The sequence below is a fragment of the Pinus tabuliformis genome, chromosome 5_1 (assembly GCF_031772625.1).
Source record: "Pinus tabuliformis cultivar Carrire ecotype Pingquan chromosome 5_1, CPIR1, whole genome shotgun sequence".
NCBI lineage: Eukaryota > Viridiplantae > Streptophyta > Pinopsida > Pinales > Pinaceae > Pinus > Pinus tabuliformis.
In genome coordinates, this window is record NC_142305.1 from 743,146,191 (window position 1) to 743,174,038 (window position 27,848).

The window sequence follows — 27,848 nt, forward strand, 5'->3', positions numbered from 1 at the left end:
GGGATGAGTTGGCTACTATAGGGGGAGATCCTGCAGATCTTCCATTGGGCTTTAGTGAGTCACTGATGGAGTGGGGGACTTCATTAGCATGGCAGGTTGGTCAGTAGGATGATATCAGGAGAAGCTCATGTGAGCGAGATGCTATCTCTGCAGGGATTGGGTGGTATCTTCGAGAGTTTACTCTTGGAGTGCATGGGATGGACTACGTGGTAGGGAAGCTTCACAAGGAGTTGGGCATAGTGCCACATTATCATGATCCCCTACTCATTGATGGTATGCAGAGGGCTTCTGGTACTTATACCAGGCAGGATAGTGAGTGGAGCAAGGGGAGCTTCATGTTGGACAAGATGGCTTGGGATCCTGGTATTGAGGGATTCCTTCATGTCAGGACAGTGCAGAGGTCAGGGACGATTCAGTGGCGCATCTGGGACCCTGGCACATTTTGCAGTGACAGTGGGGATCAACAGCTAGAGAGGATGCTTGTTCAGGCATTGCTTGAGGACAAGCAATTTTTGGCAGGGAGGACTGTAATATCCCCAATTTTGATTTTTAATTTAATAGGAATTAACCCAATGTTACTTGGGAGCGGGAGCGACATTTTCAGAAGCTCCCGGTTTGGGAGCGAATCCCGGAGCGATTTTTTAAAAATATATATATATTTTATATTTTTTAATTTTTGATACATATATGTCAACAAAAACATGTAGAATGATGAATTAGATATAAAAAACATAAAAAAAAAAAAACATAAATTGATCATTGGTGGGCCCCAGTATTGCAACAATAATGCTGCAACTCCTGGAACTCCCTTCTTTAATTTTATCAACCCGGTAGTTCGTAACAAACTTGGAAGCGACGGTGCTGTATGCACAAGTACTAGCTCTTGCCGCAGCTGTCACTTGGTCCGCTGGCACAAGTCCGCTAGGAGCTTAAGCCAACTTCTATGAGCTCTTAGAAGAAGCTTTTTAACTGATGAATGAAAGCTAATCTAAGGGGCTAATTTACTTGCAGAAAGAAACTGGAAAGTGGAAAGAAAATGCAAACCCTAGCAAACCCTAATTTTACCATCTAGCCCTACTGATGCGAAAAAGAGGATGCAAGCTACTGAAAGAGATGCCATTGACTTCTAGGAAGGTAAAATGCATGTGTCTAAGTTATCACTATCTGAAGAAAACATCTTTTTGTATTTTTGAATAAGTTGTTGGAATTATCATGCATGTGCTTCTAACTGGCTCTTTACTGTGCACGGGTAGATCAAGGGGAGAAATGCTTGGGAAAGGTTGGGAAGGTTCAGAGAGGGTCTAAGGGGTCCCTAACACCCTTCCGGAGAGTTTCACAAAGTTTGGCTGCCAAGAAACCGCGTTTATGAGCTTCTACAGGAAGTCTGCAAGGGTTCTACAGGATGTTCTGGGATTTCTACAGGATGTTCTGTAATTTTTCTACAAGATGTTTAGTAATGGAATTTTGGAGCATGGATGGAGGAAAAAAGGTGGAGGAATGAGTATGGAGGTGAAATAGGGGTGTAGGGGAGTTCAAGACTTGGAGGGTGGAGTTGAGGAGAAGGTGTAGATGGCTGGACTTGTTCCAAGAAGGCTGAAGTAATGCTGCACAAAAGGTAGGGTTATGAGGGCAGTATGGCAACGTGAGGCAAGAAACCAAGTTAGGAGATGGAGAAGATGGGTTTGAGGGAGTCTGGGTAGACAGAGAAGTGGTACAGGAGCTCTGCAATTTGTGTTTCCAACTGAACCAACAAAGACATGCAAGAAAACAAAGATCTAGTTATGCTACCCTAATATGATCTAGCTAATAGTAACAAGAATGGACAGCAGCTTTATTTGCAAGGAAACCATGTATATTAACTATGCAATGAAGCATTCAAAGATCTGAACATGTAACCAACTTCTGCAAATGAAAATCAAACACTAATGATTGCATGGCAAAACAAAGTCAGTGTTTTTGTGGGTAGCAAAGTCATCCTAGTCACAGCTCCTGATCCCACTGAGGGAGAGGTGAAACCACAGATGTTTGTTGGCCCTTTTTCTTGAAGCTTTTTCTGTTAACAACCTATCAACTAAATCTGAGCATGAAAAGCTATTTTACTCATCAAAAAACAAACTAAATAACAAAACAAGATTTAGATCTAAATAGCAGATTTTATTCTAAGAATGCAGCAAAAACACATAAAGATAATCAAAGGAGGTAGTGGGCGCTTGAGATGGGCCCAACCCCAAGAGCTATAGCCTCCTAAGAGAGATTTAGAGCTGGTGCAAAGCTGGATTCATCTTTATTGAGCAAGAAAATAAGAGTTACATCAAAATTGTCCACAAGGAGAACTTGAAAATGAGCTGAAAGCAAAGCTAATCTATTGCCTAAAAATCAAAATACAAACTAGCTAACTTCTGCCTACAAAATGACTAACCATTGGCTACAAAATGACTAACCACTAGCTAACAAAAATGACTAACCACTAGCTAACCAAAATGAGGCCCTAAGCCTTCTTATTTATACAAATTGAGGACCCCAACAGTCCTCCTAAACTTTAGGGACTCGGCTACCCAAAACTTGTAGTTAACAGCAGTCCTACTTGACTTGCTTGGCTGCCCTTGTGCTAATTGATTTGGTGGCCCTTGAACTCCGAGCTGATGGTGGAGAATTCGAGGTAAGGGCCCATAAATGAAGGGGACACCTTCCTACAAATCCTCTCCCTTGTTCTCCCACGAATTTGGCTGCCAAGTGCTCATTAAGACCTTCAACTTTGTCTCCAAATTGACCAAAAAGGCTACACAAAGCACCCATTAGACTTGTTGGCATAATGACTAACCCAATTCACTCTATTAGCATAAATATAATAAAAAAACATGTAATAAACTAATGAGAATGATGGATTAAGTCGAATTAGGAGGTTGAATGAGCCCAAATAATTATCCATTTTTGGGGCTCATCATCACCCCCCTACTGAAAGTGTTGCTCATCCTCTGAGCAACCAATTTATCTCCTCACCTTTGATGGCCCGGGTGGCCTCCCTGTCATGCCAAGCTTCTGAAGTGATGCCCTCTTCTCTGTCATGAAACCATGCTTTTCTCTTTTCTTCTTCCCACTACTTGCTCCTTTTTCTAGAGAATTCTCAGATTTGGTATGATTGTGCAAATATATTCAATCTGATGGTGGCAATGGTGGTGAAAGGAGATGAAATCAGTGGAGGATGGAAGAAAAGAGTGGTTGCATGCCTCCTCAACAAACTTCAAGCTTCAAATCCCTCTCCATAATTGATTCTGGCCTGCCCAAAGGCTTCTACAGGATGTTTCTGGTAAAAATACAGAACTTCCTGTAGAAAGTCCTGTAGCTTCCTGTAGAAGGTTGAACCATGACTAAATTGTGTCCGAACTCTGGAAAAAATGAGTGTTCATGGAGGGGATGAATGTGAGGATGCCTGGGAACTTGGTAGGGACCCTTCTGCTTGTGTTGGGAGGCCCCCTTTCGGCATTGTGTTCCTGCAACATCTTCAGCGTTAACTCCCACAGCAGCACATTGACATTGGTGTCTCCTGTAATGTTACCCAAAAACCTCTAAAACAACATAAAAGGAGCAAGCACCATTCCCCTAAACCAAAACTTAAACGGCCCCTCTGAAAAACAGCAGCTGCATGCAGAGCCCCAGTCAATCTGCACTGATGAGTATATTGTCCGCACAAACCAAAGGCATGCATAGAAACCTATTGTACCGGTCAGAACAAAAAATGAGTATGACATGATGGTCATGTAGCCAAAATATAAAATTCCAGAAACAAGTTTTGTCATCTCCAGCTTGGTGAAGAAATAGAATGTGGCATAGAGAAACAAGTAAAATGCTGAGGAGCCTGCAGTCAAATAAGATCTCCACCACCAGTGGTAATCTTCACTGCACAATTGGAAGTAGCACAGGACAATGGTGATCTCTGCCCATGTAACAATGAGGATCACAAAGACAATGAACAGGAACCCAAATATATAGTAGAACTGATGCAGCCATATTGAAGTTAATATGAAGAACAGTTCAATGAATACAGCTCCAAAAGGCAAAATGCCTCCAATTAGTATTGAAAAAATGGGTTGCATATACCAAGCTTGCTCTAGAATCTGCCTTGGGATTTTATTGGTCTTCACTGGATCCTCAATTACAGGTTTCTTATAGCCAAAGTAACTGCCCACAAAGACCAATGGCATAGAAATTCCAAACCATAAAAGGACCAAGGCAAACATGGTCCCGAAAGGAACTACACCAGATGAATTTTTTTCCCATAGCAGTGCATTGAGAATAAAGAAAATGCAAAAGGCAATGCCTGGAAACAAGAATGTTGTCTTCAGCGTGTTCCTCCTCCATTCTGTGCCCTTGAACATCTTATATAGACGTGACGATGCATACCCTGCAAACAAACCCATAAACACCCATAATAGCAGCATAGCTGTCATTAAACCTCCACGGTTCGAAGGAGAAAGGAAACCAAGGACTGCAAATATCATTGTCACTAGTGTCATGGCAAAAAACTGAACTCCAGTTCCCACATAGACACAAAGTAAGCTTGCATTGGTTGGGGCCCTGACCACATCTCCATGGACCGACTTCCATCCTGTTTCCTCTTGAGCCTCATCCTGTGTTTCTAATTGGTTGTATTTTGAGATATCCCGGTACAATGTTCGCATCATGATCATTGCAACCATTCCGGAGAGAAATAAAACAATCATCAATGAGTTGATGATAGAGAACCAATGGATCTGATCATCTGTCATAAGAAGGTAAGTATCCCAACGTGATGCCCATTTCATAGGGCTCTCCTGGAAAGTAACATCACAAGTGAATATAACTTCTTTGTCTTCTACAACTTCTTGGGGAATCTCAGAATTTGACACTGTATGCTTGGTATTTGGATCACAAGTTGTCAAATGGGCTTTGACATTATCCCATGGTTGTTCATACTCATGCTTTACACTCACTGAGAATTGCCACCCTCGACATGAATAGTCCAAGCTTCTTCGTATGCTGGGTTTCCTGTGGCGCAGCTTCCTGTAGAAACGCCTGTAGAGTGCCCGGCTTCTGTAGGATGTCCCTGCGCCTTTGAACGATCTTGGTATGCGGGAGAATTTTGAACAAGCCGAAAAACTTGGCGAAGGACGTCAGTTTAACAGAATTCAGAGGCAGAGGATTCAGCCGAAGAGGTTTGCAAGTGTAAATGAATCAGCAGTTAACGTGAGTCTTCAGCCGAGCATTCCTTTAATTACTGCGTGATTTGTGGTGAGGTGGCAGAGACGTGCGCTGCTCATGCAAACTATTGGTCCCCTGCAATGCCATCTGCCTGTAATCCCTTACCCTTAGTTGCACTGGAGTTTAAAATATCCACAATTGTCTGTGTTTTTTCAAATTTCATGTGAGTTGTCTAACACATACGTTGCATGATTCCTCGCTGATTGATAGAGAATTGGACAAGGAACTATCGGCTTAATCCTACTATATTCGTGGCTCAATTCCACCATTCCATTCATTCATGCAGTTTTTAAATTAGATTTGTGCAATAGAAGAACGAGTTTCAGTCACGTACCTGAAGTCAAATGGCTGTTGTGAGGTGCTGAGGCTAGTCATTGCTGCATGCACTGGTTTCTTTGGTTGCATGAGGGCTTGAATGATGATTTTTGGTTGTTTTCCTTGTGCAGGTGTCCTCTGGCCAGATCTAAGCTACAAGCATTTGTTTCCACGTTCAAATCTGCACCTTCAAGCTGCTGCTGCTGAATTTTCACAGGACCAGAACTTGTTTTCGCCATTGCTCCCAAACGGTAAACCGAATCGATCTGAAAATTTCCGAGCATGTTCCTATCATCATGATGCACCTCCCATAGCAAAATCGTGATCAATGGATGCACAGATTTCGAGAAAAATGGAAAATGGCTGAAGATTTTAGAGATCAATTTCTCGAAAACCGTGCATCGGAATCGGCTGAAACTGCTTGGGTAGGCTACTATCACCCATGTGCATCTCCCCATGAAACAGGTTTTGAAACGGATGCACGAATATGGAGAAAATGCAAAAATGGCTGAAGGAGATGGAGGTTGATTTCTCGGAAACCGTGCACCGGAATTGGCTGAAACTGCTCAGGCATGTTGCCATCACCCTTGTACAATTCCCCATAAAACAGTTTTTCAAATGGATGCATGGTTTTCAAGTTAGGGCAAAAACAAATTCTGTTCTAGGTATTTTTGCTTCAAGGCATTTTGCAGTTTTGTTGCATGGTAAGAGAAATGAACTTGGGTTGTGATGCAGGTATGGAGATGATGGAGGAGGAGTTTGAAAAGTGCAGGAGGACTTCTGAACCCTTGAGGAAGCTACCATGTCCGCCAAACTACTTTTTTGCAATCCATTTTTAACTTCTTGTCATTTCTACAGGAAGTTCCTGTAGAAAACACAGTTTTCATAAAAGAAGCAAAATGAGGTGGAAAAAATGATGGAGAAAGGCAAGGGATGGACACAGAGGTGCTTGTAGGCCTAACCAACAGATTCCCACCATCAGATTCCCTTTTAAAATTGAATTTGGTTCGTCCAAAGGTTCTACAGGATGTTTCCTGTAGAAATACAGAACTTCCTGTAGAAGGCACAAAAATTCCTTTGTCTTTGCTTTGAGTGATCCTCCTGACCTGCAATGTCCTTCTTACAACCTGCAATTATCCAATGGAAATTAGCTTTATTTTTCTTTTCTTTTTCTCTTTTTTTTTTTTGAAAACAACTAGGGCGCCTCATGGAGGTTTTCACCCTAATTGCCTGCCCTGGGCGCCTCCAAGGGAGGTTTTCACCCAGGGATCTTATTCTCTTTTCTCTTTTTTTCCCAACCCATTGACCGCCTCATGGAGGTTTTCAATCAATGAGCCAATCTAAGGTGCCTCCGAGGAGGTTTTCACCTTAGATTTTTATTTTTCTTCTTATTTTCATTTTTTTTCTTTTTTCCTTTTTTCTACCCTACCCTACTTGAAAAACAAAATCATTTTCAAGTATAAGAATACTTCCAATGGAGCCATGTGCACATCGAGATTAGAGACAAGATGATGTGAAGGCTCGAAATGCATGTTTTGACAGCGATCCGGATTTCAGAGACCAAATGATATGACTTTGAAGGGATCAAACATAGCTGAGGAAGAGAGTACTGCTGCAACTTAGTGACTGTCTGGAACCATGTCTCAATATAGCTTTGATATCCTTGGTCCTTTTGCTGATCTGGATCATGTTTCATGTCACCTTCTATCATGACTGTCTCATCTCCCTCTATTTGATGATCTTTCTCTTGAATACATGGAATATTTGATGGTAACCATGCGGGAGCTTTCTTGATCTCTGCTTCTGTTGTTTTCTCTTCATCAAGTGCAGCCCATGGTGCTTTGATTTCCTCTTTTGAATCTTCTTTTGCCTTTGGTCCTTCAATGTTGTCAATGTAATCCCTGCTTTGCAACACTCTTCCTGAGCTATGGTGAAGATCATTGAGCTCAAGAGGAGTCATTGGGACATGTTGTGTCTCAGCATTGCAATTTTGTTGAGCTACTCCAATGGACAAGTTTGGAAATGGTGGTATGGGTAGCTGAGTGGGGGTGTATATTTGAGATGGATGTGGATGGGGTTGTGGTTGGGTAGGCATTTGGGGTTGCCTTGGTGGAGCAGGAGGCGATGGTTGTGGACGAGCAGGTGGTGGAGGAAAAGAAGCGGGAGGAGTGTTGTATTGGGGCCTCCACCCCTGATGAGGTGCATTCCACTGAGGCTGTGGCTGAGCATAAGAGTGAAACGAATGAGCAGCTGGTTGGGCATAATATGGATCTATGAAGGAACAAGGAGGAGGTGTGAACCAGGAAGGATGAGCAGGGGGACCCCAAGAAGGCATGAAAGTGGCTTGATAGGGGTCATAATAGGTCTCGGATGTCCCTTGCACTTCCTGCTGATAAGATCTAGGTTCATGTGGCCTCCTTTGGTTCATATAGTAGAGTGATTCAGTGGCTCCTTTTGCTCTCCGATATGTAGCTTTGATTCTGGGTAAGGAAGGGCACTGATCTGTAGGATGGTATTCTTCACAGACAAAACACACTTCTATGGAGTACAATGGACATTCATTCCTAGGATGCTTTCTAGTGCACCTAGGACAAAAAATGGCCAAAGCCCTCTTGGCTTCTTCTTGCTTCTTTTGGATCCGCAAGGTATCCAGTTGCATGGCAAGAAACTGCCTCATATCACTCTTGAAATCTTCCATCTGATCTTCAAATTCGTCTTTGGACAAGGGACTGCTCCCAACATTTCTGCTTGTAGCCATTTGCTCCAGAGGAATGGTTTCTTCTTCTTCTTCCCTTGAGGTTCTTCAAATATGTCTTGCTGTCCACCTAAGGCTTCTTCTTAATCACAGCCATCGAAGAAGAGAGAAGGTTGGTTGTGTGAGGCAGTGGGGGGTGTTGTGCAAATATTTTTCTAAATTATCTCTACTCCTACAAGGCATGAAAGGAAATCTTTTTGGTTGTTTTTTTTCTTTTTTCTGCTTGTACCTGCAAAAACTAAAATAGATTGAACTGCAACTAACTATCTTGCTAAAATGAAAATGCGGAATTGAAATGAAAGCAGGAAATGACTAATCTATTTTGCTCAAATGAAATTGCAGGAATGAAATGCTAGGCTACGCTTGCAAAATTGATATGCTAATCTACGCTTGCAGAAATGAAATTGTGGAATTGAAATGCTAATCTATGAAAGCGAGAAATGCTAATCTATGAAAGCGGGAAATACTAATCTACTTTTGCAAAAACGAAATTGCATAATGGAAATGAAATAAACTACTTAGAAGAAGGTTGTAGTAGAAAATAGAAGAAAAGCAGCAATCACCAATACTCTGACGCTTCCCCGGCAACAGCACCAAAAAGATGGTGGGCCCCAGTATTGCAGCAATAATGCTGCAACTCCTGGAACTCCCTTCTTTAATTTTATCAACCCGGTGGTTTGTAACAAACTTGGAAGCGACGGTGCTGTATGCACAAGTACTAGCTCTTGTCGCAGCTGTCACTTGGTCAGCTGGCACAAGTCCGCTAAGAGCTTAAGCCAACTTCTATGAGCTCTTAGAAGAAGCTTTTTAACTGATGAATGAAAGCTAACTCAAAGGGGCTAATTTACTTGCAGAAAGAAACTGGAAAGCGGAAAGGAAATGCAAACCCTAGCAAACCCTAATTTTACCAACTAGCCCTACTGATGCGAAAAAGAGGATGCAAGCTACTGAAAGAGATGCCATTGACTTCTAGGAAGGTAAAATGCATGTGTCTAAGTTATCACTATCTGAAGAAAACATCTTTTTGTATTTTTGAATAAGTTGTTGGAATTATCATGCATGTGCTTCTCACTGGCTCTTTACTGTGCACGGGTAGATCAAGGGGAGAAATGCTTGGGAAAGGTTGGGAAGGTTCAGAGAGGGTCTAAGGGGTCCCTAACACCCTTCCGGAGAGTTTCACAAAGTTTGGCTGCCAAGAAACCGCGTTTATGAGCTTCTACAGCTAAGTTGCAGGAAACGTGGGCAGGGGGTCCGTTTCCCCAGGGGAAACGAAACGAAACTCGTTTCCCCGTACCGTACGGCCTGGAAACGCGTTTCCGGCCGTACGGCCACGTTTCCCGAAACGGAAACTTGGCAGTACGGCCGGAAACGCGTTTCCAGGCCATATGTGCCATGTTTCCCCCAAAAAAACACTTGTTTTTTAATTTTTTATTTTTTTTAGGGTTTCCAGGTAGGGTTTCCAGGTATATAATAATAATTTTTAAATATTTTTAATATATATATATATATATATTATTATATATATTCGCGTTTCCCCGTTTCCAAAATTTGGGGAGGTCGCGTTTCGTTTCGCTTCCCCGTTTCGTTTCGCTTCCGCGTTTCCCCGTTTCGTGCAACTTAGTTCTACAGGAAGTCTGCAGGGGTTCTACAGGATGTTCTGGGATTTCTACAGGATGTTCTGTAATTTTTCTACAGGATGTTTAGTAATGGAATTTTGGAGCATGGATGGAGGGAAAAAGGTGGAGGAATGAGTATGGAGGTGAAATAGGGGTGTAGGGGAGTTCAAGACTTGGAGGATGGAGTTGAGGAGAAGGTGTAGATGGCTGGACTTGTTCCAAGAAGGCTGAAGTAATGCTGCACAAAAGGTAGGGTTATGAGGGCAGTATGGCAACGTGAGGCAAGAAACCAAGTTAGGAGATGGAAAAGATGGGTTTGAGGGAGTCCGGCTAGACAGAGAAGTGGTACAGGAGCTCTGCAATTTGTGTTTCCAACTGAACCAACAAAGACATGCAAGAAAACAAAGATCTAGTTATGCTACCCTAATATGATCTAGCTAACAGTAACAAGAATGGACAGCAGCTTTATTTGCAAGGAAACCATGTATATTAACTATGCAATGAAGCATTCAAAGATCTGAACATGTAACCAACTTCTGCAAATGAAAATCAAACACTAATGATTGCATGGCAAAGCAAAGTCAGTGTTTTTGTGGGCAGCAAAGTCATCCTAGTCACAGCTCTTGATCCCACTGAGGGAGAGGTGAAACCACAGATGTTTGTTGGCCCTTTTTCTTGAAGCTTTTTCTGTTAACAACCTATCAACTAAATCTGAGCATGAAAAGCTATTTTACTCATCAAAAAACAAACTAAATAACAAAACAAGATTTAGATCTAAATAGCAGATTTTATTCTAAGAATGCAGCAAAAACACATAAAGATAATCAAAGGAGGTAGTGGGCGCTTGAGATGGGCCCAACCCCAAGAGCTATAGCCTCCTAAGAGAGATTTAGAGCTGGTGCAAAGCTGGATTCATCTTTATTGAGCAAGAAAATAAGAGTTACATCAAAACTGTCGACAAGGAGAACTTGAAAATGAGCTGAAAGCAAAGCTAATCTATTGCCTAAAAATCGAAATACAAACTAGCTAACTTCTGCCTACAAAATGACTAACCATTGGCTACAAAATGACTAACCACTAGCTAACAAAAATGACTAACCACTAGCTAACCAAAATGAGGCCCTAAGCCTTCTTATTTATACAAATTGAGGACCCCAACAGTGCTCCTAAACTTTAGGGACTCGGCTGCCCAAAACTTGTAGTTAACAGCAGTCCTACTTGACTTGCTTGGCTGCCCTTGTGCTAATTGATTTGGTGGCCCTTGAACTCCGAGCTGATGGTGGAGAATTCGAGGTAAGGGCCCATAAATGAAGGGGACACCTTCCTACAAATCCTCTCCCTTGTTCTCCCACGAATTTGGCTGCCAAGTGCTCATTAAGACCTTCAATTTTGTCTCCAAATTGACCAAAAAGGCTACACAAAGCACCCATTAGACTTGTTGGCATAATGACTAACCCAATTCACTCTATTAGCATAAATATAATATAAAAACATGCAATAAACTAATGAGAATGGTGGATTAAGTCGAATTAGGAGGTTGAATGAGCCCAAATAATTATCCATTTTTGGGGCTCATCAATCATTGAACCATATCACATCAATCATCTAGAAGTTATAATCTTCATTAACCATGTCCACAAGTTAGTAAAATACATATTACAATTGCAACATGTTGAGTCTCGTGAATCATGATTCATCAAATTCAATCTTAAAGTTTCAACTTCAAGCTTTCAAAATTGAAAATTCAATATATAACATTTATCATCATTGATCACCAAAGTTGTACTTGTAAGCTAAGTTTAACCATTACAAGAAATAATATCTTAGATATTTCTAAGTCCTAACTTCTAACTGTTAACATGAAATGAAATGTTATAAAATGAAACATGAATAATGAAATTAAATGAAACAACTTTAGTCTTTCATGAAGCATCATATTCATAATTCACAATCATTACCAATGAGTTATAATTGCCAACTTCAAACTTCAAATTTTCATTGTCACAGTGATATATTGTTTACAAAAAATATCATTATGATATGAAAGAGTCAAGGTCAAGACTCAAGGACTCAAGACTCAACAGTTATGAAAACTAATAGAAACTAGAAAAGACAAGTAAACTGTAAATCTACATGTGGCCCTTGCCACGAGAGTCTCCAGGAGTATAAGCAGGTCGTGGTGGTCTTCTAGGAGTCTCCCGCACAGACTAACGACCAGAACTAGAAGGCACATGCCCTCCACGTGAGGGTGTAGATGGAGGTGGCGACAGCAAAGGAACAAGACTCGGACCTCGAGCACTGCTACTGGATGGTGGAGGTGGCATGGCTGCTGCAGTTGTAGCTGCTTCATCTTCATCCCTTATAAGTTCCTCTTCCAGTTCTTCAAGATGCACTAAACCATCCTCCAAATTGTCATCCTCTGGGTGATTGTCCCAAATTTTATATGTCGGATCCTCATAAGCCCGATCACAGTAATGACTCAACAACCTCAAGTTGTAGTGCACATAAACCAAGCTTTCTGCTCGGTTTTCATTGAGTCTGTTTCTTTTCACATTGTGTATGAAGCTGTAGGTGCTCCAACACCTCTCTGCAGAAGAAGTATTCACAACCTATGATAGAACTTTTTTTGCCAATTTTGGCAAAAGTCCATGACCGCCATATGTTTCCCACCATGTGAGAGCATCAAATCTGTCTTTGTCTTCCATTGCATGGAAGGTACTAAACAAACCAGTGCCACTGAAGTATTTGCCTATTTCAAGGCGCACAGCTGCACATTCCTCCCTGTCAGGTATCAACTTTTCTAATGCTTGAAAATATCCACTAATTACCTCTACATCTAAATGGGGTTTGGTCCTAATCCCACCCCCTGGTGCAGGTTGGCCCAACCAAGATGTAGAGTAGTATTTTGGCGTAAGGATATACGCCAAGCAATGTAGTGGAAGATTAAGTCTATTCCACCATTCACACACACAATCGTGAATCAGTTTGTACAAGTCGGGATCTTTGTTATGAACAGTATCTTTTATTTGCCCCAACATGGTATCCATCTGCTCATACACCTCGCCAATCACTGGTTTGTTTATATTTGCAAATCGAATCATGTGATAAATGGGCTTGGTGAAATCCAATACTTGCCTCACACTTGTCCAAAACTGACCATCAAGAGCAGCCTCCTCCACCAGTTCAAAACCTTGCCTGTCAGCTGCATTTGCAGCCCTTTCCTTTAATACCTGCCAATGTGCACTTGATACCATGCTAGCCAATGACTCTCTTACCTTCAAAAGGTGCTTGAAGGTGAGGTAATAGCTACCAAATCTGGTCTTCGCAATCTTCAACAACTCCAATCTCGAGTGACTGTGGAAAAGGCCATGGGTATTGCTATGATTGGTAATAAATTTTATCATTTGTTTGCCTTTCTTGTACAAATCACCAATCCATTAGTATTGTGCATTTTTGTTCTTGACAACATCATGCATCAGAAGGTTCAATGTGTGAACCAAACATCTAGACCAAAATATGTTGGAGTATTTATCCTCAATAATTGCTCCCGCTGCCTTACAATTAGGAGCATTATCAGTGATGCCTTGGATGACATTGTATGGCCCAATACGGTCAATTGTTTCAAGCAATGCTTCGGCAATGTTGATGGTGGTCTTGAACTTGTCTGAGTAATCATGTGCAGTTAGAAAGATGGCACCACTAACGGACACAGCAAGAACACTTATCAATGGCTTGCCTTTTACATTTGTCCATCCATCAGATACAATGGACACCCCATGGTCAGTCCAAGAACTTGTCATTCTATTCAAAGAATGTGATATTTTTGCTTTTTCATGATCAAGTCCAACGGTTCTTGCCTTGTCATACCCGGGGCTCTTGTATCCTTTAGGGGCATCATTTATGACAGAAACCATTTCGTGCCAATAAGGTGAGCGAAGAACATTGAATGGTATCCCACATGCATAGAGAAACCTATAAACCTTTGAATCCACATCATTCCTACACCCCTCATGAAGGACATATGATATGGTTCTACACCTTAAAGCTGATGACCATGTGCCTCCATATCCACTGCCTTGGGAGGATGCTGAAGGAGTTCTTTGTGCTTGTGATTGTGAGCTTGGTTAAAAGAAACCCCTTGATTTTTTTGATTTGTATTGGGCTTCCTCCTCTTCCCTTATGTATTTGACTATATCCGCTGCTGACACCGCTGGACAAGTTTTGATTCCTATTTGTTTGTCTCCATCCCATGGCCTTTTCCTGCAGAGGTGTTTTCTGGAACGGGTGTATAAACCTGTGTAATCATTGTTGCAATGGGGGCAATGAAATTTAGTGGTTCCATCCCCTCTCCCTGCTTCAGGCCTGTTAACATATTTCCACAATGGGGTTTGGTCTTGTTTAGTTTTTTGAGAGTCATGTTCACCCTCCTCCAGCTCCTCCTCACCGAGGTTTTCATCAAATCCATTTTCCCCAGCTTCTTCATCCCCCTCTTCATTTTGGCCCCTCCGTTTCCTACTCTCCAGCACCATAATAACCATAAAAGGGACCAAGAAGAGGAAAATGCCAAGAAATATAGCCAGGTCCATGATGTTTGATATTTGTAGGCTTTTGAATCTGCAAATTAATTTAATTTATTTAGATTAATTAATTTAATTAATTTAGATTAATTCATTTAATTTATTTAATTTATTAATTTAGATTTAGATTTATGATTTTTTTACTACATATAGTTAATAAACTAAATTAAACTAACTAAATTACTAAGTTACTTACCTCTTTGCACGCTTGCTCCTTGCTCCTCGCTCCTTTTCTCTTGCTCTCATTCAAGTGATAATGAAATATTTTTGGCCCCATTGTGTTTTTAAAACATAATTTTTTTTTAAAATTTGATTTTTTTTGGCGTCCGCGATTTTTTTTTCTGCCAGATCGCTCCCGTCGTCGGCCGAATCGCTCCCAGAGCGAAAATTTAAAGCTCGGGAGCGATTGCTCCTGAGCTGTAATTTTTGCTCCAAGAGCGACGCTCCCGATATCGCTTCCAATTTTGGTAGGGAGCAGAAATTTTTTTATCGGGAATGCGCTCCCGACCCACTCCTGCCCGGAGCGCGGATTGGGAGCGGGAGCGAGAGGGGGGGGGAGCGCTCCCCCGCAACTCTGAATTAACCGAGTCTATTGGGGAAGTGTTAAGCCTAGCACAATTTTGCAATCTGGGTATTGGAGACATTTTGGGTACATGGGACTTAAGAGAAATTGAAAATTCCAAACTTAGTGGAATGTGGGGGCCAACCCCCATGGAATACACACGCCTTGGAGGAAAAGTCAATTGTGTGGGAAGGGGGTCGAAATAGTTGGCTAAGGGACCCACAAGGAAAGGTGAGGCAACAATTATAAATAGGGGGTTGAAGGCAGCATAGAGTATTTTTTTGATAACTTGTCATTTACACATTGTTGCTCAAGTTGTTCAGCTGAGTCACACGTGTTGTTTAGCACCAGAGGTTTCCAAGGGGAAATCTCACCCTCTTCTTTGGTGGACCACGAGTGCCACCCTAGGGAGGCAAATTCTACTCTTCTTTGGTAGCTGGGAGGATACCACGCAGTAGCACGAATTTTTGGCACCAGTGGGACGCAGAAAAAGGAGCTACGCAGGGCTTGGAGAGGTATTGTGCTGGAGAGAAGAGGTTTGTTGTTGCTGGGTTGTATCCTCACACAAATACTTGCTGGAAGGAGGAAATTTCTAGGAGCAGAGGTGCTTTTCTCAGCAGAACGAATTGGTGTGGCTGGGCCTGCGTCTTTTTCTCCAGGACTGCGCAGAGGCTTGTGGAGCTATTTGTGGGGAGACTCGGTGAGTGGGATTGAGGAGCTGGAATTGTTTGGCATTTGATTGGAGGGGAATTGGAGGAGAGTGTTTAGCCTTTGAGGAGCAGAAAACACTCCAACTATCACAGACGACGTTTTCCAGTAGCAAAAGAGGGCCAAGCATTTTGGGGTCAATTTTGGAGCATCAAAACTAAGGCAAACCCTTACTGAGCTTTTCTGGGTTTGTTGAGGAAAGGCCAAGATTAATTTGGAAAAAAAATTTGGGCAAATTTGAGGGGTCAAACAGGGGTCCCAACTCAGCCAACAACTGGAGGAGCTAGGGGAAATTGGGCAGAAATTCCGAGGTCAACATTTGGCCAATTCCCTCGTGGATTTTTGTGGGTTATTGGTGGAGAGCTCAAGGCTAATTTCCCAAAATTTTCTGAGCACCGAAGGAGGCCCTAGCAGCCATTTCCAGCCATTTCTTGGAGCTAGCAGTGTCGATTTCAGAGGGACAGCATAGAGATTGGTTGGGGACAGCCACACTTGTGTTAGAGCAGCCGATTTAATCACCTAGACATTGTTAGCATGCCTTGAGCAAGCCCAGGTGGATGTATTCTAATCTTGTCTTGTACCCAACATTTATCTTAATAAAATGGCTCATCTCAGCGCAGATTTTGGCATTTTCTAGGTGTTTAATGTGGTGTAATTTTATGCGTGTATTTTCTATGTTTTCTTTGTTTATCATTGTAAATTTCCATTAGGAATATTAGCAGATTATTAAAACAATTCTCTTTATCCTTAATAAAGACTTGTGAACTTTAGTAAGCTTCTTTGTGTTCTTTTTTAGATTTTCTTCATCAAATAATTATCAAGGGCATAAACCATAAAGATCATAAAAGACGGAGGACACAAAATATAGTCTCCCAGCCAGGGCAAAACCCCTCCAAGGGGAAAACCCAAAAGAACTGCTTCTCTTCCTATAGAATCTAATCAAATTAGAAATCCAAGACCAAAAAGCCAAGACATCCTCCAAGCACCAAGTCAGCCTTCTAACAAATCCTCCTTCATGCAAGGACTAGTCAACAAGGTCAACGAGAGTCAGACCTCTTCCAATCTGCATCCAACCACAGTTTCAGCCCTTTACTTCAGGACTGAAATTCAGACCTGCAATTTCGGCCCCCAACAGACTACAGAAACCCTAGATTATTTGCACATGTGAGAGAAATTAGGCTTCAAAATCAGAATTTCGGCTTCTTCTTGAGATGCTTCCTTCTCCTACACTTTCACTTCTTTTCTTCTTCTTTTCTTGCTTGAAATCAAACTGCAGAATTGTGTACAAATGATTCAAACTCTCCTCCTTTATATAGTCTTCTCATGTGGTCAATTAGGCCTCTCCTAGGCTGACTTCTTGCTGGCAGGGCCGACTCGGTCTTGGAGGCCTCTTAGGCTTTCTAGACTCAAAAATAATTTCTTTTACATGTTACAACTTTTCCAAAAGGGTCTTATACAAATGATAAAGGCTCTCTTGACTCAACAAAAGTATTCTTTTGACTTGAAAAACCCTAGGAGCATGAAATGCATGCTTGACATAGATGACCATTTAAATAGAGCATGAAACTCATGCATAAAAATAATATTTTTCTTTCTTCGTTTTCTTGTTACATAAGATATACATATTACATAATGACATGAGTACAATGACAATTATGAAGACAAACTAGTTACATTTTCCAACAGTATGCACTACAATTCTGCCTAAAATGCTATTATCTCCTCTTTCATAATGATATGCTTACAGTTTGATATAAATTTCTAAAAAGGTCCACATAGACTAATTTACACAGCACACCCATTGTGATAATAGAATGTATCATTCCAATTTCATACAGATTCACAAGTATAAATAGCATTATGCACAAAAACAAGTACCTCCTCAAGAGATACCACGGTTGGTGGAGACCATATTAGTATTTGACGATCATTGCCCCCACTATACAACTCCTGCAAAAGCACCACATAACTCATAACAAAATGCTTCTAATAAAAAATTATCACTGGGTAACTAACTACTACAGCTAAGAAAAGCAGCAACAATTAGCCCATAGGTATATTTCGGATAATGCCATAGTGATCATCACACAAGACGCTGCTACCATAATGGACAAAGAAATATGCCACAAGCCAGAATTAAGACAAAGATTGCACTTAAATTAAAGGATGTTGTATGAACAATACATCACAGAACATTACATCTCACTAAATAAACTAGCATCCTTTTGCAAATTAATTCAAAAATAAAAATTATTGTGATCTAAATTAAGTCTACATGTTTATAATCCATCTCCCTTATTGAACCACAGGAAAAATCAATATTTTCAAGTGCATGTCATCCATTGTCAGCTCAACAAGCATTATCATAATCTGGGCTAACACATTCAGCCTACATGTTTTCAGTCCATCTCCTTCCTTGAGCAACAGGCAAAAGCAATATTTTCAACTGGATGCAATCTATAGTTGGCTCAACAAGCGTTTGCCTTGCAAAATGAAGAATCAAAGTGAATTTCATCATTCTCAATGTTATGAGACATGATTTCCACACTTAAACAGGAGCTAAGGAAGACATTCTTCAAAAGGCCCAAAATAAATAAGAAAATTTAAAAATCCCTAAAAATCTCCTTAATCATTTGTTTAAATATGTACTTTGTCAACGGGATCTTGGTTGGTTGGTAAAGAGGGGGTGTTTCAGGCCCTCCACTCAGGTTCAAATCCCCCAAAGACAATTTTTCCCTCATGGACCATCTCACCTATTCAAATGGGTTGTTTCATGCAGTTGGGGGGCAGGTGCAACTCCTGGGTGAATTTGTCAGAATAGATAGTCACTCTCACTCATGGCTTCTCAGCCAAGGAGGCTTATTGAGATACTCCTGGAATGGTGAAGGGCATGTTTGTCGCACAATGACAATCAGAAGCATCTTGTCCAAAAAAAAAATTGATATGTACTTTCATAAAAATAACTTTGGTCACTCATTGTACCATATGAAACATAGACCAATAAAATTTAAAATAGTTAGATTAATTCCACACAAAAAAATTAGTTTTCAAATTTGAATTTGGGAAATATGCGTAAGGCTTAAACCTCTGACCATAAAAACCTCAGATTCTAATTGGTAAGGAAGCATGTGTATGTGAGAGTGAGAGAGAGAGAACAAATATATATCAACCTTGTCAACTTTATCAAAATTAAATTTCTGAGCCATGATGCAAAACAGAAATTTCACTTTCAACCTGGAAGGTTTCTCAGACCTTAACCCTGTGAATTTTTGGCCTTAGGGTGACTGTAAAACAAGGTACAAAACAGCAAAAGAAATAATACAATGTTTCATTCCAAGCAGCCCAAACTTCAGGGCATTTCAAGGAGAAAGGATAGCAAACCTAAGGGGCAAGTTTCAGCCCTTTAAGGCAACATATCAGGCAATTACCAGATCTGAAAAATACCCTTCTACAGCAGCAATACATAAGTACAATAGCAGTATAATGATCAATCATCCCCTTATATTCTTCACTTAGATGTCAAATCACTTAACAATTGTCCTTTTACTTATGTCAAATCAGCAAGACATATATGGCTGTAAATAACAATGCATAAAGAACATATATAGCTGAAAATCAAATCTGGAAATTGCACAAGTTTTGGACAGCTGGAAACTTCATTAATATGCTCAAGATGAAGTACATGTACATCCCATAGCCTTCTCTCAAGGCTAGTACAAATCCACCCATTTCTTCAAACCCTAGCTAGGGAAAATTAACAAAACCTAGCAACCAAGAAGATCCAACATGCAAGAATCACTCCAACACATCCTCCAAGGCAAGATGTCCTCTCCTCTTCTTCTTCACAATTCCACCCTAGGGTTTTTATCACAAAACGCTAATCTCCAATCTCCAAGGGATTACTCCAAGAAGACCAAAATCCCTAGTGGAGAGAATGAGAGAGCACATGTGAAGACTCTCTCTCTCTCTCTCTCTCTCTCTGAAGACAGGGGGGTTAGTGTGAACTCTTTTCTAGGTCACATCCCATCACAAGAGTGAGCGAGTTAGTGAACACACACATACATATATATATGAATGCAAAGACACTCTCCTTCCTCTATTTATATGAGAGGTGAGAGAGGCTAGCAGCACAATATGGGCCATAGCTTTTACATGCAACCTACAATGTGAAGCGGACAAAGTTCCTTCTATAAATTAATTATTCCAGAAACTAGGAATATAAAGATATCCATGAGGATACAAATATTATATATTAAATATGAATAAGAATAAGAATGATAATGATAATGATTTACAAATGAAAACGAGAGGCTTGCTTATATACCAAGCAAGTGTCTCTTCATGAAGAGTCATGTCCTATTAGACATGCCTCTTCAACCTAATTATTAGCTTAACTTAACTATTATTTATGATTATTATCTTTTACATTATATTTATATTATTTATATATTTTATTCGTTACATTGCCTTCTTCCTCAAAAAGCTTTGTCCTCAAAGCTTGTCGATGAAAAAAGCTTGATCTCTTTTTCGGCTTTGAAAGTCTTTCTGTTTTGGAATAGTCATCCTCGTCGATACAAGTTGATATGATCTTCTTAGTGACAAACAAAATTGTCGCACCGAGAAGGGATCAGACCATCCCAGATTAATCTTCTGTATAGCATGCTGATCACTGGAATTTTGTGACGACTTGTTAGCATAAGACTGGATTAAGATTACATCACTACTATCCGGAACATCAGTTTGTTGTTTCGTTTCTGACTTATTCAAATATATAGCATGGTTGATTCGTCTGTTCTCATGATTTGGATGCCGATATGGAACCTTTTTCGTTTGATTTTTCCTTACTGGGCATGTGACAATTTTTATATTTTCTTCTGGCGAAGATGTTGCTGAGTTGGTTATGAAACATTCACTAGGGATGTTCATTGTTTGAACTGCAACATCCAAGCGCGTGTTTTCTTCAACTTGCTTGTCTTCTTCCTGAGTTGTGACATTCCTTGAATCGATATTTGTTGTTTTGTCATCAACTTGAATTCCTACATTTGATGCTTCCTTCTTGATAAGTTGTTGGACCTGGCTTTCTAATGACTTCTTATCCTTCTTAAGTTTCTTAATTTGTGTCAGCAATTTTTCGCTATGGTTTTTAAATCGAGAAACTTCTTCATTTTTGTCAACATTGATTTTGTCAATTTCTTTTTGCATATTTTGTAATACCTTTTTACCTTCTTGAGACATTACCTTTGAAATATCTGAGATATCTTCTGGTGTTACTGAATTTGGTTTTAGTGTAAAATCTTGGAGCGTTATTTTCTTCTTCTTGTAAGAAAATGTTAAAAACTTCTTCTTTGTATTTAGAATAAAGGAACCTAGAGTTTCCATCCAAGGTAACCCCAAAACAATGTCACTATCGAAAAACGTAAGGTTTTCACAGTGAATTTTGAGGTAAAAGTATAATCTCCAATATTTAGGTGTAAATTGTTTATGTCATATTGTTTGTCATATTCGCCAAAAGTATTCTTTTCAACTATATTTGATTTAGGAATCACCAATTGGTTAGCACATTTAGGACTAACATAATTACTTTTTTTCAGCAGGACTGATAGTGATTATGATATCTCTTCCTGCGAGCGATCCTTTGATTTTAAATAATGTATCAACACTTTTACTAAAGGTTTTAGGAAACCTTTCATTACTAGTCTCCATTTTACTCTTTAAATATTAAATACCTTTTTAAATCACTCTTTTTTTATAATAATTTTTTTTATATAAAACCCTTTTATTCTTTTCCTTTTTCTTCTTCTTCTTCTTCTTTTTTTTTTATTAATTTTATATATTCTCTTAATTTATAAAATATATTTCCACTTCTCTCTTATAAAAATCTAATATATATATATATATATATATATATATATTTCAAATATTCTCTTCTTCTTCTTCTTCTTTTTTTCACTCTTTTAATAAAAAAATTTATATAATAATAAATTTTTTTTATATATAATTATAAATTATATATATTATATAATTTTAATTTATATATATTATAAAATTATAATTATATAAAATTTATATATACTTTTTTGAGACCCACTTTTCCTTTTATAAACTATATAAGGCTTATACAGTATCCTTTTTTTATAATTATAGTAATAATTTTTTTCGAAGATTTGGATGAGTCATGACTAATTTGGATGAGACGTGACTCTTGGTACGGTCACAATCTTTAGATTTGAACGATTAAAATTATTTAGATCACACCTTTGTTCTCCAATGTTATCAAAATATCTTTTACTTTTAAAATTCCATGGGCTATTACCATGGGTTGTTTCTAAAACCACAGGCTTCTCCACATAAAAAGTTTTAAATATCACTTGGTATGAGATTTTGTATCCCTTCTTTTGTTTTTTATTTTATTTTTAAATACCATGGGCTATTACCATGGGTTGTTTTTAAAACCTCCTGTAAAAAGTAATATTTACCTTTCACGTAAGAGCTTTTGTATCCCTGTTTTTTCTTTAACTTTTAAAATACCATGGGTTATTACCATGGGTTGTTTTTAAAACCTCCTGTAAAAAGTAATATTTACTTTTCACGTAAGAGATTTTGTATCCTTGTTTTGTCTTTAACTTTTAAAATACCATGGGCTATTATAAAACCACAGGCTCCTTCATCTAAAAAGTTTTAAATATACTTGGTATGAGATTTTGTGTCCGTTTTGTTTTTTCTTTTACTTTTTTTTTCTTCTTTTTTTTTAATTTTATTTACTTATATTTTTTTTGGTTAATTTTTTTTTATGGCCAAAGGCCTAGAAAAACGGAGAAAAGGAGAAACTCCCAAATTCTGAGCAAAATGCTTCAATTGTACGGCAACAAGGTTGACGAATTTTGATAGCCAAGGACCTGGATCGGAGAACGAGCTCTGTGCACCGGTTAAGCAACCTAGAGGACCGAACTGCTCTGATACCACATGAAGCGAACAAAGTTCCTTCTATAAATTAATTATTCCAGAAACTAGGAATATAAAGATATCCATGAGGATACAAATATTATATATTAAATATGAATAAAAAAAGAATGATAATGATAATGATTTACAAATGAAAACGAGAGGCTTGCTTATATACCAAGCAAGTGTCTCTTCATGAAGAGTCATGTCCTATTAGACATGCCTCTTCAACCTAATTATTAGCTTAACTTAACTATTATTTATGATTATTATCTTTTACATTATATTTATATTATTTATATATTTTATTCGTTACACAATGAGCACTTCTCCACCAACATAAGTGAGAAGCTACACTCTAACACAGTGTTGAAAAATTCGACTTCAGCAAAAAATTGTCAAGGGTCCAAAAACCATCTCTGAAACATTGATGAAAAAATCGGCAAAAATTGGCAAACCGCGACACATTAGAAAATACAAATTATATTCATTTTTTCAAAATCAAAACAAATCAGAAGAATACAACAAAAGTCAGAAAAAATCACGATTTTTTCAGACCACAAAAACCAGCCAGTTGAAAAAAAATCACGATTTTTTCCGACCACAAAAATCAGCCAGTTGAAAAAAAAATCGCGATTTTTCGAGACATCACTGAAAAATCGGCGATTTTATCAACACTGTGCTAGAGTACATGTGTCATGCTCCAAAGTGATGCCATGCACAATAATAGCCCCAAGGAAAGTCCACATCCCTTACCTAACAACACAATATAGGCCTTAGCCTTTACAAGGAACCTACAATGGGCCCTTTTCAGCCAACATAAGTGAGAAGTTACACTCTAACGTACATGTTTCATGCTCCAAAGTGGTACCATGCACAATAATATCTCCAAGCCAAGTCCACATCCCTCCATCAAAAACCTTCACAAATGCCATTGATCCTCCTAAGCAATGTACTCAATTGCCCCGGCATCACCAATCCTCCAAACATAAATCCAAGCTATCACATGCAAATAAGGGATTGATGGATTGCTGGATTGATGCCCCCCTCCAAGTTGCACAACACTCTTCATTCCATGTAGGACATTCTACAAGAAGTGGATCCTTCATGAGGGCCCAATGAAGGGTGTCCCCAAACTATCAAGAGAACTTCAACGCCTAACATGTTGAGAAATCTAGGGCAGAGAGATGAGATGATTTCTCTAGCAATGATAACTGCTTGTGAAGACTTTTTACTTTTCTTAATTAGGTTTTTCTTGACTTGATTATGATAACTGCTTGTGAAGACTGTTTACTTTTCTTAATTAGGTTTTTCTTGACTTGATTATTATTATGCGTTCTTCTTCATCAAACAGCTACCAAACCATAAAGAACAATGAGACAAAAGACACAAGATGTAGGCGATCAGCCTGGGCCAAAACCTCTCCAATCTTGAGAGGAAAACCCAAATGAATTCTTCTTCTTATAGAATCTTCAATTGACAAATTCCAAGACCTAGACCCTTGACCAAGATTCCTCCAAGACCAAGTCAATCTTGCCCTTAAGTCAAAGCAGCTACTTCTTCCTTGTCTTCAATTTCGGCTAAACTGCAATTTCGTCCCTCCTTACTGCAATTTCGTCTTACTTGCAACTTCTGCAATTTTCGGCCCTAGATTCAGAAATCGTAGGTCACACGTGAGTGGGGATAATGGAGAGATCTATCTTCCTTTTCCTTCGCTATGCCTCCTTCTTCTTCCTAGTGAAATCGACCTTCAAACTAGTCCTTGTTGACACCAATCCTTGACACTTTGATGTTACTGCAACTTGGCCTTCCTGCAGCAAATTGAAACCCTAATTTTCTTCACACATGTGGAGAGAGGTAGCCCAAAACTAATCCCAAAAACCTCAATCTTCTTTTCTTCTTTCGTCCTCTTTTACTTCGCACCTTTTCCTCTTTCTTGTGATTGAACATGAGTGTGCAGTGAGTCACCAAGAGGACGCTGAAGTCTTCTTTATATAGTCTTTATGTCCATGATTTTATGCCGACTTGAGCTGTCTCTAGGCTGACTTGATGCTTGTGTAGCTTGCTTATTGTAACTTGAAAAGGTCTTGGAGGATTCTTTGACTTGATTTTGACTGAAATGACTTCTTCTTTACCATATGTAACATGTCCAAATGGGTCTTCAATACATGACATTGACTTAATTGACTTTATGGCTTAATGACCAAACCTAATAGCTCAAAATGGGAGCTTCATCCATAAAATTCCTTGAGCATGAAACCCATGTCTCAAGCATAAAATAATTTTATTTTTCTTCTTTATATTAATTATATAAAATCATGATTACACATGTCATTATGAAGACAGAACCTAGTTACATATTTCAACATAATAAAAGAACAATAAGGCAGCAACCATTTGAGGTCAAGTATCCATTGAGAAAAATATCTTAGCTATGCAAATCCATCAAGAACTATCACTCATGTGCTAATCCATCTCACACCATCCAAAGGCTAAGAATACACCATGTAACCCAAATCTCATGGAGCACCCCACGCATGGTGTAAACACTTTTAAACTAACCAATAAAGTTAACAACAATAGCGTCAGTTTGGATATAGGACATTTAGAAACTTCCAAAAAATCAAGGTGTCTCGTATTGGGAGGGAAACATCTTGTTCCCCACATCCACAAGCGCAACCCTCCCATACATCCACCCATCTTCGAGGGACAAGCAAATGCTTTCGACATGCCCATGTGCCATATTAATACAACTACTATATAATAAATAGCAGTCACCAAACTCAAGTCAGTGCAAGACCCATTTTTGTTAAAAGATCATATTTGAACCATGACTCCATAGAGACCTAAGAACTAACTTGATAAAGACTTATCAAAGAGGAAAATATAAAAAATACAAAATTTATTTTTTGTGTATCTTGAAGCCCCAAGGATTAGCTCAATCAATTGAACCATCGACCCAAGGGCATGTTGTCAAGGGGGAGGCCATAGCTCACAAGGTCAAATATGAGAAAATCCCTCGATGTTACCAACTGCTATGATGGTTGTGTAAAGAACATCCTAACTAAAGGACATGACCTATCAACCATTGTGGCTAGCCCATGTGCATGAGTATATTGTCACATGGCATTGTTCCAAACTCTATTATCTATCTTACTCATGATTAAATATATATTAATGATCCTATATGTATTTAAACCCACTATCCTTCTTACATTGGATATTCCTATGTAAATATGTTTTTAGTCATTCCATTTGTCATCAATGCCATGTTCTGATTTTGGTCTTTAGCCACATTTTCTTTGACCCATCTAATAAATATTTTAGCCACACATTCACCAAATTTATCAGGGTGTTGATCTCTAGGTCTTTGACAAAAAACCCCAACCCGACCCTTGGCTATTTATAGTGAATAAAGATTCCTTCCCTACAATTGGAACAAAAAAAATAGCAAACTCAAGCCAACTTCTAAAGTCAAACAGTGAATAAATCTAGAAATACAATTGGTATCTAGTATATAAGCCACCTATCCAAATCATGGGTACCATCTATAGCTACAGAAAGGAAGAATCTTTGATAATCATCTACAATTCATAGTCAATATTTGTGGTTGAGATAATCAACACTAAACAACAACAAAGATATCACCTATAGTACAAAGTTATATTTGGTTGAAGAATAAAAGGTCTAGCAAAGAACAACAATCTGAGCTAAAGAAAAATCAATAAGGCAATAAACGTTATTTATAGTCACACTGCAATGAAGCTATCATCTAATATATTCATAAAAGTCGCGGACTAGCGGGCGTGGCTATCGTGCATCAAGGATTTATCAACCATAAATTTTGAAACATTTGAATTGAAACTCATCAAATGTCAAGTCTAAGGCCATCTAATTTTAATCATCGTAGCCACAATCAATCTATTGGGATAGTTCATTGTTGGTTGACACCATATTTACAATGGAAAAAAAGTAGAAAGGCAAAGGTACTAGTTTTACAACCACCATTTTGGGTTACATTCATCAAGCCACCGCCATTGCCATGTCATGAAGAATATCAATGGCAACATACAATCTTGAAAAATTGCCACAATAATTAACCATTGTGACCTTACCCAATCTCATTAATCCTTGTCAGACATATCAAATTATTGAGTTAAGGCAAATTGAAAAAGTAACTAGTGACATACAAAAAGTGAAGTGAGAATCATTGGTATATATATAAGCTAATTATGTGTGTCAAGCTACCCTAGTATATATGCTATAAAAGAGAAATAGAAGGTGAAATATATCCTTATAAAAGTGACCTCTTAAAAAAAAAAATAGTTGTCAATTAATTACACGAATGGGTACACTAAAGATATTTCCTAAAAATTTCAAAGGATATAAAATCAAATGCTATTAAAACCTTGGTATTGAGTATCCTTAAAAAAGGGTGGGTACACTTCAAATGAAATGCCAAAACTGAAGTGGAGTTAAGATATATCAAGAAAGATATAAAACTTGACCAAGTAGTGAAAGGATGTCATGTTAAGCGGTGAGTTGTAATTTCCATGAACTTGAAATGGAAACAAAGGTTCAATTTAGTTCAGAGTATGTTCTAGAATGAAACAATATTTTCATGCATATGTTAAGGAGGATCAAGAATGAGATCGTAACCATTGCCATTAACATCACTATCAATGAAAATTATATTGAAACAAAGTTGGCAAATAGATTACAAATTATGAAAGGAAGTTTAAAAAGCTCACAACTCACACACAAGAGTATGAGGATGTGATTAAGAATTTAGAATTGAATGTAGGTTTTAACCCTGTAGAGACATTATCTACAAATGAATTCTTAAAAACAAAAAAAATATACAACGGTGAGAAGATAAAAATATACATATTTATTTTCTCCTAAAACCCAAAACCGGGAAAACCAAATTGATTTTTCATTATTATTCCTTTCAATGTTACACTACATTATATACATGTTGAAGCATTCATAAACCTCAATCCATTAACCTTGGATTAGAAGATAACTATAGCTCCCTTAACCGGATCTACAAAATACCATGGGCAAGACCATCATGCCCAAAAACCATGCACAAAAACCATACGCAAAACCATGGGTAGATCCACCCACCATCC

The 27,848-nt window shown here is 38.8% G+C and overlaps 1 protein-coding gene and 1 pseudogene across 2 annotated transcripts in view; both read right to left on the reverse strand.

Moving 5' to 3' along the window:
- Positions 1 to 3,513: 3,513 nt before the first annotated feature.
- On the reverse strand, positions 3,514 to 4,975 carry LOC149167084 (transmembrane 9 superfamily member 7 pseudogene; annotated as a pseudogene).
- Positions 4,976 to 17,578: 12,603 nt separating this feature from the next.
- ATCSA-1 (Transducin/WD40 repeat-like superfamily protein) overlaps positions 17,579 to 27,848 on the reverse strand; it is a 170,197-nt gene continuing 159,927 nt past the window's right edge. For both annotated transcript variants that reach the window (XM_089432860.1, XM_089432859.1), the window contains exon 9: positions 17,579 to 17,721. In XM_089432860.1, the coding sequence (XP_089288986.1) occupies positions 17,602 to 17,721 (120 nt within the window). In that variant the 3' untranslated portion in view covers positions 17,579 to 17,601. The remainder of the gene's footprint in view (positions 17,722 to 27,848) is intronic.